The sequence below is a fragment of the Mus caroli genome, chromosome 15 (assembly GCF_900094665.2).
Source record: "Mus caroli chromosome 15, CAROLI_EIJ_v1.1, whole genome shotgun sequence".
Classification (NCBI taxonomy): Eukaryota; Metazoa; Chordata; class Mammalia; order Rodentia; family Muridae; genus Mus; species Mus caroli.
This window is the reverse complement of record NC_034584.1, coordinates 88,993,064-89,006,171: the sequence shown is the minus strand read 5'-3', so window position 1 is coordinate 89,006,171 and position 13,108 is coordinate 88,993,064. Positions and strand designations below refer to the sequence as shown.

General features: G+C 42.3%; 1 protein-coding gene across 5 annotated transcripts in view; it reads left to right on the top strand.

Moving 5' to 3' along the window:
• Positions 1–13,108, top strand: part of Nell2 (neural EGFL like 2) — a 297,672-nt gene that overhangs the window by 266,682 nt on the left and 17,882 nt on the right. For all 5 annotated transcript variants that reach the window (XM_029469874.1, XM_029469878.1, XM_029469877.1 and 2 more), the window contains one exon: positions 7,829–7,969. In XM_029469874.1, the coding sequence (XP_029325734.1) occupies positions 7,829–7,969 (141 nt within the window). The remainder of the gene's footprint in view (positions 1–7,828; positions 7,970–13,108) is intronic.

Genomic DNA, 13,108 nt, shown 5'->3' with positions numbered 1-13,108 from the left:
AAAAAAAAAAAAAAAAAAAAAAAGAGCTCCTTTCCAAGCTATTACGGTATGAAAAATGTTAAGTTGGAGGAATGCAAAACTCTTGACTGTGGCAATGGTGCACGTCAACACTCATGAAGTTGCTGGAGATGTCTATGCAAACTTTAATTTAATAAAGTTATGTTTCAACAAATCAAGGGAAAAATTAAAATTGTTGCAAAAGTAAGTCTAAGCCTGAGATGTGCATAACACAAATAAAAATCCAGACATGAGTAAAGTATGAAAATATTAGAGAAAAGGGAACGCACACGTAGATTTTAGAACGTTGCTAAATGTTCAGCGATCAGCATGTGGAATCAGTGCAAGGTTACCTGCTTCCTTGTTAACTTTGTATTGTTAGTGAGAAGTCCACACACTGATTTCCAAAATGAAGTGAAAAGACAAAAATCCCAAAGCCAGGGTACTTTTAGGGACAGAAAACCATAGTTATGTTCTCCAGAATGTATGCAATATAAATAAAGTAACTGGGATATCTGTGTAGGACTAGGCCCTCCATTCCTCAAAAGCTAACAAATAAACAAAAACTTGAAAATAAGCCTTGCAAAGGATGTGATAAAGACTCATCACAGGAAGAATGAGACAGGAGATCACAAACAACAGCCTTTGGTGTCCAGGAAGACCCTCCAGGATGTTGAGCTTGGTATACAAGCACACCAGTTAATTCAACAGGTGACAGGACAAGAAGAGGATAGAGGATATTACACAAGAGTGACAATGTACAAGGTCCCTAAGGAGAAGAGGCTACGAGAGGGTAATGTGCTAAAAGTGTAAAAGAAGAAGAAAAGTTTATTTTCCAGGTCTTTTGCTGAGTGTCCCCAATTAACTGGAATACGAACCTGGTTAAACTGACCCCAACACTGGAATGTGGACAAGCCTGCACACTCCCTGGAGAGTGTCATTCTAGGAGCTGTTTCTGTGACCACATTGGCACTATCTCCCCTAATTAAAATGTTCATGTCATCAAATAATGAAAAGCAGCCTAAGGATGTGCTGCTGTATCTGGTCTTGGGGGAGGGGTATTTTTATATCTCAAATACCTATCAGGAGATGCTAGTCCTTGTGTAAGGGTCTTACATGGTATCAGCTAGCTGTGATGGGAAGAGAGTGTCACTCAAAACCAGAAACTCAGAGTGGACTTAATAACATAAACAAAGGTACAGAGCTCACAAGCAAAAGAGCCAGAATTCACCACAGTACAAGAGCCAGAGGCCCTTGAGCTTCAGCATCCTTCTTGAGAACTAGCTTTCATGGTAGCAGAAGGTGCCAGGCAAACCTCCAAAGGAGGGAAGCAACCAACAATCCTAGGCAGAAGTGATGCCTATGAACCACAACAATGGCCAGCATGACAGGGTAACACAAGAGTGCAATACAGGCACACATATCTTGGCAGTAACCAACAGCTCTCTAATTGGCCCGAAGACCCAAGAGGAAAGTTGTTCGAGGTACTGGAAACCTAGCCAACTACCCAGAGCTAGTGAAGTCATAGATCTTGGAGGTCTCTGATACATTCTAATGTATCGAATGATATATATTTGTGCTTATATCCACAGAGAAGTGTAGGCATCATTAAGGAAACTTCCTTTGTGCAGCATGTAAATGTATTATAATCTCAAGAAATGAAAAGAATGAAAATAAAAGATATTCCAACTCCTAGGCTCTTTCTTCTTGGCTAACATCTGAAAGATGAGCATCCTGTGACAGTCCAAGGGGCTGTGTCTATGGAATGGCCTTGGGTAATGAGCTGTTGTCATCACTTCCTTGTCATTGACACAAGAGAGTAATTAAGAAGTGGCACCTGGCATTTTAACACCACTGATTAATGGTTATGAACCACAACATAATGAAAATAACTGTCCATAAATCTGTAGTGTTCTCCGACTTCTGTAGAGGATTTTGTAGTAGCTAAAATCTATTTACATGTGTTTTCATTAAAAAAAAACTTCAAAAATTAAATGAGAACAAGCCTTTCAAATAAGAAACTTTAGACACTATTTTATGCATTCTCACCTAAATTTTCCGGACACCCAGAAACTCAGCAAAGACACAGAGAGATGACCTTGTGGTTTTAAAAAACTGCAGATCATCCAGAAAGCAAATTGCCCCATGTGAATAATCAGGACTTGACTAATTGTTTTGAGGATCCTTAATTGCCTGCTGTTTATCAATATCATTTAATTGCCAGGGTACAAGTTTGTGATATAAATAGACCAAGTACTATTTTGTGAGAAGTGCTGTCATCCTTTCCCTCACAATAAGAAGTATAAAAGACAATACTCTTGCTATGTGGCCTTGACACTGAACACTGAAAATAGTACCAAATACAGTTGACCTTCACTCCTGCTTTCTCTGTGTAAAGTGTGAGCGCATCAGCTCATCTGTCTTCTTTTGGTTTAAAAGGAAGAGGGATGCTGGTTTGTGTAGCAGCCCATGTGCCAAATAGGAAGACATGGATTTGTGTGGTCCTGGCATCTGAATGACACGATAATTTGTGAAACACACGTATTTTAGGAGTTGGATTAGAGAGAGGGTGGAGGGGAAATGATGGAAGTATATTTATCATTGAAATTCTCAAAACTGTTTTAAAAGGGGTGAACAGAAGCAAAGGATAGACTGGGAGCCATTGAGGTACAGACGTTCCTACATAGTAAGTAACACAGCTTTACTCAGAGTCTGGTGCTAAGAAGAATATCTGCTGTTATAAATAGCGAGGAGTGTGTGTATCACTCATATGCCTAATTCTACACTAACCTTGGATTGTACAATGAACACATTTGTCACTTTCTGAAGGGACCCCTTGAGTGGTAGTGACATAAGTCATTTTCAGCTGGATGCCTCCGGAACCCACGGTGGGAGGCACTGCAGAAAGTCTAGTCTCAACTGCAAACCTGAAGAAGAAGAAAGAGCAAGTCACCGTCACGTGGTGCTTATGATTTCTGACTTGTTGGTTTGTTTTTAATGACTGTTTAACATGGCTCTGCCTTCTGGGACAATCTGTCCTCAGTGGTACCTTCCATTTTTATTGTCTAAGCAAGCTTCACTCTCTGGAGTGTGAATGTTACTCATAATTCTTTTTATTTTATGGTGAAACGTTTTTGGATTTTATAATCTGTATGTCTTGGGGTAGCTTGGTTATACTCTCACTATATGATGTTCTAAATGTAGATGTGAAAAAGTTTTAACTGTCTCAGGAGAATCAGGGAACTAGTTCCTTAGAATGCAAAGGGAGAAGCAGATTTGTGTAAGATTTAGGTTTAGTGTTTTCTAGACTATACCTATACAGGACAAAATTAAAATTGTAAGGCCATATCATATGTGTTTATACAACTCCCTAACATCTATCCTACTTTAATTCATTTTACAACTTGTTTAAAATTGTTCGTTAGATGTACTTATTTTAATTAAGTATCTGGCCTTACTTTAGTAATACATGTACCTTCCGTGTGACATGTATGCTTTGGAAATGCAAGCACAGTTTCACTTTCATTGACTATTCCACAATCATATTCTGGTATGATCTCTTGTTTCTCTGGACTTTATTCCTAGCTGACTACAGCAGTGTCAAGTTCTGTAACAGACTCAGTAGCAGCCAGGCCCCACCAGCTTAGGGCTTCACATGTAATCTGTGATAAATAGGCTTCCACGTCTCTGGATTCCTCTTGGTGGTCCACCAGCCACGGTGGCCTTGAGAGGAAGAGGATGCCAAGATGATATTGAAAACACCCTCTCACTCCTGCTAGGATGGTTGAGGTCAGAGACAAAAGGTGGAGTGTGCTGACGAAGGTGCGGAAGAACAAGAGCCCATGCACGCCTTTGGTACATATGTACTGCTGCCGTTGTGCAAACCAGGACGGAAGCTCCTCAGAGTTTTCAAACTGGAGCAGAACGACCCATCACTTGAGTGTGTCGGTATAGTCACAGGAAGGGAAACACACTGAGAACCCCGTTTGCCGAGTATAGTATCAAAAGTAAAAATATAAAAAGCCATGCATGAATAAATGGATAAAATCATGTATGCAAATTTGCACAATGAAAAACCATTTGTCCATAAAAGGGTGAGTGCCTGTCATTGGGTCGTGACATCACAGTGGGGCATTCAAGCTACTGACAGTATTCTGTTTTCTAGGAAATGCTAAGACAGGAACACTTCTCACCTCCCAATGACATCAATGGGAACACTCAGCAGATATGGGCATTTGAGAACTGGGTAGATTTCAGAATTCTCTAATGAATAACTACTTCAATATGCCATACAACAAATAACCATTATTTTTAGCAGGGTAATAGGAATATAAAATGTAGTTAGTTGAATTGAATAGCAGAATCCTGAATGGTGGTGAGCACATTGTAACTAAGTCATGGCCTATGGTTTATCAATCGAGTCACATTTGAGATAAAGCAGAATGCTTTGTCACAGAAGAAGTTACGGCGTAACCTACCCCTTGGAGTGTGAATGAGCCCCTCCTGCTCAATATCAGTGCTTTCCAACCTCCTAATTCTTATCATGATACCATAACATATATATGAATATTTACCTGACCCTGCTTCTTTAATTCTTCTCATTTTTTTAATATTTAAGTTATATTTCACCTCTGTTTTTATGATTATCCCTTGCCGTAAATGGAAATAATTGAGAAAATAAGTGCATAGCCATTAAAATGAAGTATTTGTGTACTGCTACCCATAAACCACATTGACGGTGACAGATATATTGCACTCAGCAAAACCGTGCTCTATGTGGCTGTACATTTAGATTTCCATAAATTTGATTTTGTAAATGTAATTTGCATAGATGATAGCACAGCAAAGACAGAAGCCACATGTGTCTCGCGTATCCGTTTTATTCTCCAGCACCTAGTTGTTGCCATACAGCAGGTATTAAGTAAATAATATTGAATTAAATTAATAAATGGGTCATGTTTATATATCCATTCTCTAAAGAGCTATATAATGATGATTTAACAAGAAAATAATGCTCAGCCTGTATGTGACGATACCGCAGGAGCCTATATTCGTATCCTCAGTCTTCAGAGTAGGAAGAAATGTAATCAACAGCATTTCTATTAAATGTCAAAGACTCAGAGAGTAGCCAGTAGATGAAGTCAGGGCGGTGAGGGTGTGTGTTGTAAATAGAGGGGAGTGGGGGGGGTGTGGAGAAGGGGGCGGTGACTATGGATAGAGGCAGGCTATGTGGGCACCACTGTGTGAATAAGGGAAGTGAAGAGGTGTGGCAACTGGAAAAATGGTGACTGAAAGGAAAGACATGTGGAGATACATACAAACCTCATCTCACAGGATGAGCAGACCTTACAGTCACGTAACTCAGAAAGACAGGATGGACTGGAAGACTGCATAGGCAGGACAGTCGCAGAAGAACTGCTTTAGCCAAAGCATTGGACAATTACCATTCTTAAGAGTTCAGCTTCCCCAGATTAAAGACTCTAAACACATGCCCTCCCCTGACCACCTTCTCCGAGTGAGCATCGCTTCCAAAGCTTAATTCTCAACCAGCTTTCTTCTTCTCTGCCCATAATGGCACCGTTTCCTACCTAGTTGTCTCTGTTAGAAAGAAAGAGCAGTTAAAGCTGGAGCCAGTGGGAGCAGCCAGACTCCTTTGTAATCTGAAGTCCCTCAGCTGCTGGAGCCCCGAATGGCAAAGAGGCTTTGCTAGAACCTGCAGGCCTAGATGGCTGCGTGGCAGGGAGGCACTAGTTAGCTGATTTGGCTATCAACCTTTATTTTGCTGGTAGGAATTATTGGCAGCTGTAACTGATTTTTGGGTAAAGGAACCACAGAGATTATATTATAAAACAATACTAAAATATTAGCATAGTACAAAGTTTCTACTGTTGGTCCAGGACCTCATTCACCTGAGAGGATGTTTTATATTTAGTTTCACTGAAGGAACTCTCACCAAGTAGCAAATGATTTAGAGCTCAATTCTCTGCCTGTTACAAAGTATTTATACATGCATTTGCAACTTTATTCCTTTCAAAGTCCAGTAGCAAAGCTAGGCATGGTGCTGTCCTACTGACTCCCAACACTCAAAAGACAGAGGCAGGAAGATCATGAGTTTGGAGCCAGCCTGGGCTATGGGGCACAAGCCCAATAAATAAATAAATTTTAAATGAGAACAATAAAAGAGGGATTACTAAACAGAGAACAAAAGAGAAGCAGAGGCCGCAGCATCCTAGTACCAGAGCAGGTAACTCTAGGTAACTAAGGATGCTAAAGGCCCTGGGTTTTAGCCACACTGCCAAAACCCAAAATAACAAGACTAGCATATGAATCCGTTAGTTTGTCATTACTGAGACTGAAATAGGACATTCTGCTAACCAGAGTGGACAGAGAGGAAGGACTGGGAAAACCAGTGACCCTTCCTTCAACAAGAGAATTGCCTCATCGCCTTATGTCTGATCACATGCTGAAGCCACCACGTGCCACGAGCCTAGGAAACATGGAGGGAGACTGCCTGCCTGGCAGAATCTTCCTCCATAGCTTGAGGCTACCAAGATGTAGATAGTCGGTACATGTGGATACTCTCGGCAGCTGTGGTGAGGTAGGACTATGACATCAGATCCCAGTCAAGTCACCAGAGCCAGAAGATCAGGAAGGAATAAGCAAGAAGAAGTATTTTGTACAGCAATCCCAAGGATCACTTGTCCCCCTACAAGCAGAGGACAAGATCTGGGAATCATGAGACGGTTCTGTCTTTCTCAGCCTGAATAGAAAGGGGATTGCAGTAGAGGGGAATGATAATATACCTGTTATAGAACTCTGAAATCATGCAAGCTACATTTATGCCAGTTTCTGCCTTAAGTCTCCTTGTATGAAGAAACACACATGTGAATGTAAGTTAGATCCCATAACTTATATTTAATTCAGTATTGTCATGTGTTCAACATACTATTCATATGGCATGATTTTTTTCTTCCTTCTTTCTTTCTTTCTTTCTTTCTTTCTTTCTTTCTTTCTTTCTTTCTTTCTTTCTTTCCTTCCTTCCCTCCCCCCTCTCTTTCTTTCTTTTGGCAGTTTGAAGTAATACATGGGCACAACCAGCACATATTCTTGAAAACACAGTGCATAACGCTATATCTAATAATAATGTTGTATCTACTGAAGATGAGTTGTGTAGCTGTGTATTTAGTCAGAGTAGCTTATACCTATAGTAATAATAATGATTTAAAAAACATGAATCCCGGTGGCTTAAAGCAACAAAACATTTTCCTGCTCATATTACTTGTTCATCCCAGGCAGTGTAGCACACACCCTGCCCTACTCCTTCATGATTCAGATTGGTCTCTAGAGCCTCTGGAAATTGCTAGTTCTTGTGATGTGGATGTAGAAGGGAGCAGGTGGGTCACACACAGTGCCGTAAAAGCTCGACCCGGAAGTGCTTCTTGTCACCCCAATGTGACTGAAGAAAGGCGTATGCACACCCTTAATCAGAAAGGACTGAGACCCCACCATCCTAGGATGTGTCAGGCTTGGCTGGGGACATTTGGTGAAACTCACAGGCCACCACAGATGGTTTCTACCTCACCATTGAATCAATTGTAATAGAGAAGAAGCCATCTAGATGTTTCTCTGGTTAATATCAAATCCCACTACATTCTTTATGCATACCATTTGAGTGCTAAGTAACTATGTTGGTTTTATACTTCCATGGTTTCAAGGTTGGCTGGCATTCAGAATTATAGTAGCCTTACAGCAGAATGTTCTCGAATAGAACATTCTTTAGAAGAATAAAGCAACTGTATAAAATCCTCCTTTTGTTTCCTCTGCCCAACAGACATTGACGAGTGCTCTGAGGGCTTTGTTCAGTGTGACAGCCGTGCCAACTGCATCAACCTGCCTGGGTGGTACCACTGTGAGTGCAGAGATGGCTACCATGACAATGGGATGTTTGCACCAGGCGGAGAATCCTGTGAAGGTCAGTGAAGAAGAAGGTGTAGGGGTCCAGGAGAATGGGCAGCCAGAGGTGATGCGCGGTGTGTCTGGTGCTAGGCTGGCTGCTCCTGTAGCAGAGTAAGAGTGAATGGTGAATGTTGGAGACCAAAGATGTGGGCCCTGTTCCAAGAACTCTGTGATCTTATAGGACCAGAAAACTTAATCCAATTACACTCAGCAATTAGCTGTTAGTTTTGGGTTATTTTCAGTGGACTGACAAACAGCACTGCTGAGTTCTCCTATCCAGAGGTGGCTTTACAAACCAGGCAGAGCAAGCTGAGTGCCAGGGAAATGACAAAACTGTGCCATCAAAATTCATGGCCCAGGAAGAAAAACCAAAGCCAAACTCCAGAGATGCTGCTGCTGCTTTGGTATTGAAAGCTCAGCACAGTCCTTCCAGAACCCAGCCGAGGTACTCGACACCTAGATATGAAGGTGTGTGCCACACTTGTTACACACAGGGTTCATGCAAGAAAAGTAAGACAGATTTGTGTGGTAGGCCCAGGCTTCTAGAACACTACAGGCAGCAATAGAAGAATCCCTAGACTGGAGAAGGGAGCGCTCCAGATGTCACATAGGAGCAGGAAGTACATCCAAGGTTCGCATAGGAGGAGGGAACCCATTTCAGATGTTTGCAGGATGGGAAGGTTGTTGTCTTACCCAGGACTGAAACTTAGTGTTTGTTAATAATCACTTAACCTAGTCCCAGAGCTTGTCTTCAGCTAGGATTTCCCCACAGTGAGGATTTCTAGCCTCTGCCAAGTCAAGAACCACAGATTGCAATCATAAACAGATTAAGCTTTTATTTTCTTCACCCTCCATAAAATCTTGTGTATCCCACAATGATTTATTAAAATTTACTTTTTAAAGATTATGCAAAAAGAGCTGGAATGATGGCTCAGTGGCAAAGAGCCTTTTCTGCTCTTGTAGAACACCCATATTTGGCAGCTCATAACTGCCTCTAACCCCCCAAGACCAGGGGACTAAATGCCTCTTTCTTCCATGAGCACATACAGTCACCTGTGCATACTACCCCCAAACACACATACACAATTTTTAAAAAATCCTTAAAATATGCAAAAAGCATGATTATAAACTAACTAAAGATAATGCAAACTGTCTTAGATAGGGGGTTTTACTGCCATGAACAGACATCATGACCAAGGAGACTCTTACAAAGGACAACATTAAATTGGGGCTGGCTTACAGGTTCAGAGGTTCAGTCCATTATCATCAAGTCGGGAGCATGGCAGTATCCAGGCAGGCATGGTGCAGGAGGAGCTGAGAGCTCTACATCTTCATCTAAAAGCCTTCAGGAGAAGACTTGTTTCCAAGCACCTAAGATGAGGGTCTTAAAGCCCACCCCCACAGTAATACACTTCTTCCAACAAGGGCCACACCTATTCCAACAGGGCTATACCTCCTAATAGGGGCACTCCTTGGTCCAAGCACATACGAACCCTCACATAAGCATACAACAGTGTGAGAGAGAGGACAGTGAGACCATCAAACCAGACAACCTCATGAGTAGAAAAAAAGATTTATAGAGGCTCAAACTGCCACAGCTGTCCCTTGGTGGGGCTGGGTGTGGTGGGGTGGGCTGGGGTAGTGGTGGGGGGTCAGAGAGTCAGAGAGAACAGCAAAAAGGGGAGGAAAGCCTTGCCAGTTTCATGGGATGCAGGTTGAGACTAGTGTGTAAAGTTACAGCAGCTTATCGAGTTGAACCTGAGGATGGGAGTGGAAACAGCTGGGACACAGCCATGGGGCTGTGATCTGTTTGGGTAGCAGGAAACTAGATGCCCACTATGGGAGGTGTGGCTGTGGGCGTGGATAAGGGAAGTAATGGCTTATCCTGACCAACAGAACCCTGCTTGTCAAGGCTTCTGGGGAATTCTGACTCTAGGCAGCAGTCCTTCTATTTACCCGGGCTCAGCCCATATGTCATTTAGCACATTGTCAGAAGCACCACCATTTCTCTGGACCTGACACTCAGGATGAAGATTCACTCTGAACATACATCCTTGATGTAGCTCCTTCCCATCATCTCTACTGATCCTCAAGGCTAACCTGGTCTAATTTTGCCTGCTGTCGTTGCATACCTTGTTCATTTAAACAGGAGAGAAATTCCCTGTGCTGTCTCACAGATGCAAGAGCACAAGTTTCAAGCCAGGTGTTATCATAGCTACTTTTGTATCACTCTGAAGTCACCATGAGCAAGGCAACATCTCGTGCATGTCCCTCTTCCCTAGCCATGGACTCACAGATCTTGTGGCCTCTGAGGTTTCTCAGCTGGGATTTCTCATGGCATCTCAGACCTAATGGGGCCACATCCCAGCCCTTTATCTAAGCCAAGATTTACAGGTCCCGGAGCAAGGTTTCCAGGCCATTGTCTTAGAACTGTCCTTTTTTTTTTTTTACATCCCTCGCGTTGAGCATCCAGCAGATGAACTCATTTCTAATTTTACTGTATCAGGTTTTTAAATACATTCATTACACTCCCATCATCCCTGCAGTTACCAAGGTGGCCTAGAGTCTCATTCATCTGGACTGTTACTGCAATCTTCAGCCTGGCCTCCCCTCTTCCACTCCTGACTCCCTGAGACCTGTGTAACACCCAGAATGATCCCTAAAAGACTCAAGTCAGAGAATGGCACCCTTCTGTTTGCATTTCTGGAGCCTTTTATCTCTCCGACAATGACATAGTTGATAAGGGGCCACCTGGTGCACACTCTCAACTTTCTGGACATTTTTAACAATACACCAGAGGAATTCCTTGGTGAGAGCTCTTCGCTTTCCATGGAATGCCTGCTCCCCACCTTGCCCCAGGGTTTTATTTAAGTCAGATATCATCACAAATGTGTCTCCCAGACTTTCCATTTGAAATCACCTTCAACAATCTGGTCAATGGCCCTGCTTTACTTTCCTTAAAAGAAATAACCAATTCTGCTGGAGTCATAGTCTATGCCCGTTTGTCTGTTTGCTGACTACACCTTAGGATGCAAGCTCCTAGGTTTGGTTTGTTTGTCAGCTGCTAGATCACCAGCCAGTCCTGGGACAATGTCAGGCACACTGCAATATATAGACCGACTATATATTGATTTGCCCAGTGACATTGAGTGAGATAGGAAACGGGTAGATAGCGAGATGGTAGCGTTGCCAACTTGATATAATCTAAATCTACCTGGGCAACAAGCTTCTGGGTGTGCCTGTGGAGGGTTACCTTGATTAAATCAACTGAGGAGGGAAGTGAGATGTGGTATGAGTAGATCCATTTCCATGGGCTGAGATCATGGTCTCATTAAAAAGAAGGGAGGGGGAGGGGCCTAGCTATACCCAGCATTCATTGCTCTCTGCTTCCTGACAGTGGATACAATGTGCCCAGTTCTGTCAGGCTCCAGCTCCTGAGTTCCCTGCCGCAGTGGATGATCATAAACCCAAATGAACCCTTTCCCCCTGGAGCCACTTCTGTCAGGGTATTGTATCAAGCCGCAGAAAAAGAAACAGCCACACTGAGGAGAGATAGGGAATCTTTTAAATTGAAGCATGTTAGGCATATAATTTATATCAGAATTCAACGTGGGTATGAACTATAGTATACATAAATATTTACCATATTAAATAGACGTACTGTTCAAACAAAAAACCAACAAGTGCACTCTTAATTTCAGGAAGTAAAAAGACAATGATGCATTGAAATAAAGCATGAGAAATGGAAGATGGCATAGTAAGGGAACCTGTCAGATACGCAGAAATGCCTCTCAAGGAAAACCCACAAAATAGAAAAGTTTTCCCTTTGGAAACATTGTTCTGGAAGCCATGTCTACTAATATTGATCAATAAAATCTGTAGCATTTCTTAGAAGATTGTACAATTCACTCCAAAGTCAGCACTATCTGGAGGAGTGCTTTAAAAGAGCCAACCTGCTAGGTTTAAGAAACAGGCCTCTCCTCCCATTGATAGCTGACTAGGCCATTCTCTGCTACATATGCAACTAGCGACATAAGCTCTGGGGGGTACTGGTTAGTTCATATTGTTGTTCCTCCTATAGGTTTGCAGATCCCTTTAGCTCCTTGGATATTTTCTCTAGCTCCTTCATTTCGGGGGGGGGGGGCCTGTGTTCCATCCAATAGATGACTGTGAGCATCCACTTATGTGTTTTCCAGACACTGGCATAGCCTCACAAGAGATAGCTATATCAGAGTCCTGTCAGCAAAATCTTGCTGGCATGTGCAATAGTGTCTGGGTTTGGTGGTTGTTTATGTGTTGGATCCCCAGGTGGGGCAGTCTCTGGATGGCCCTTCCTTCCGTCTCAGCTATGAACATATGTCTCAGTACAGAGGAATGCCAGGGCCAGGAAGTGGAAGTGGGTGGGTTGGGAAGCAAGGCGTCAGGGAGGGTATAGGGGACTTTCAGAGAGGAAACTAGGAATAGGGGATAACATTTAAAATGTAAATGAAGAAAATGTCTAATAAAAATTAACATTTAAAAAAAGAAAGATTCCATTTAAAAGAAAAGAAGAGAAAAGAAAAGAAACAGACCAGAAGTCCCTGCAGATGCCCATTTCCTGCAATTAGAGTGATTTGCAGAATTGTAATATTAGTATGTAGAGAGATCCAGCTTTAAGAATATGGTTAGATCAGTGAAAGAGCCACTTTTCTATTGTTGGGGTGGGGGGCATTTCAAACTGGAGAAGCCAGAGCATTGCGCTTGCTGCTGCTCCATCGCGTATGTTCACAAGCTGCATAGATAGAAATGTCAATCCCTTGCAGTTCTTCCTGTCCGTCCTAGCAGTTCAGACTGTCTTCCCAGATGACAACTGGAATGCCACTTTCCTGCTCTGTGCCAGCATTTCTCCTATACCTGAAGTTTTGAGAAATGGGAACACAATCCAGTAGTGTTCTATAAAATTATATATTTAATGCTTATTTGCCCATAGTTATGTCTTTTTTTAACTTCTAAATAATATCCAAATTTGGTGGTTCGGTGAAGCTTGAAGTATCATGTTCAAGCCAAATATCACACATTATTTATTTAATAAGAACACACAAACTAAGTGCATCTAGTTCAACCCACCACATAAATATTGAACATATGGACAGCTGCACTGGTTCCAGCGGTAGGT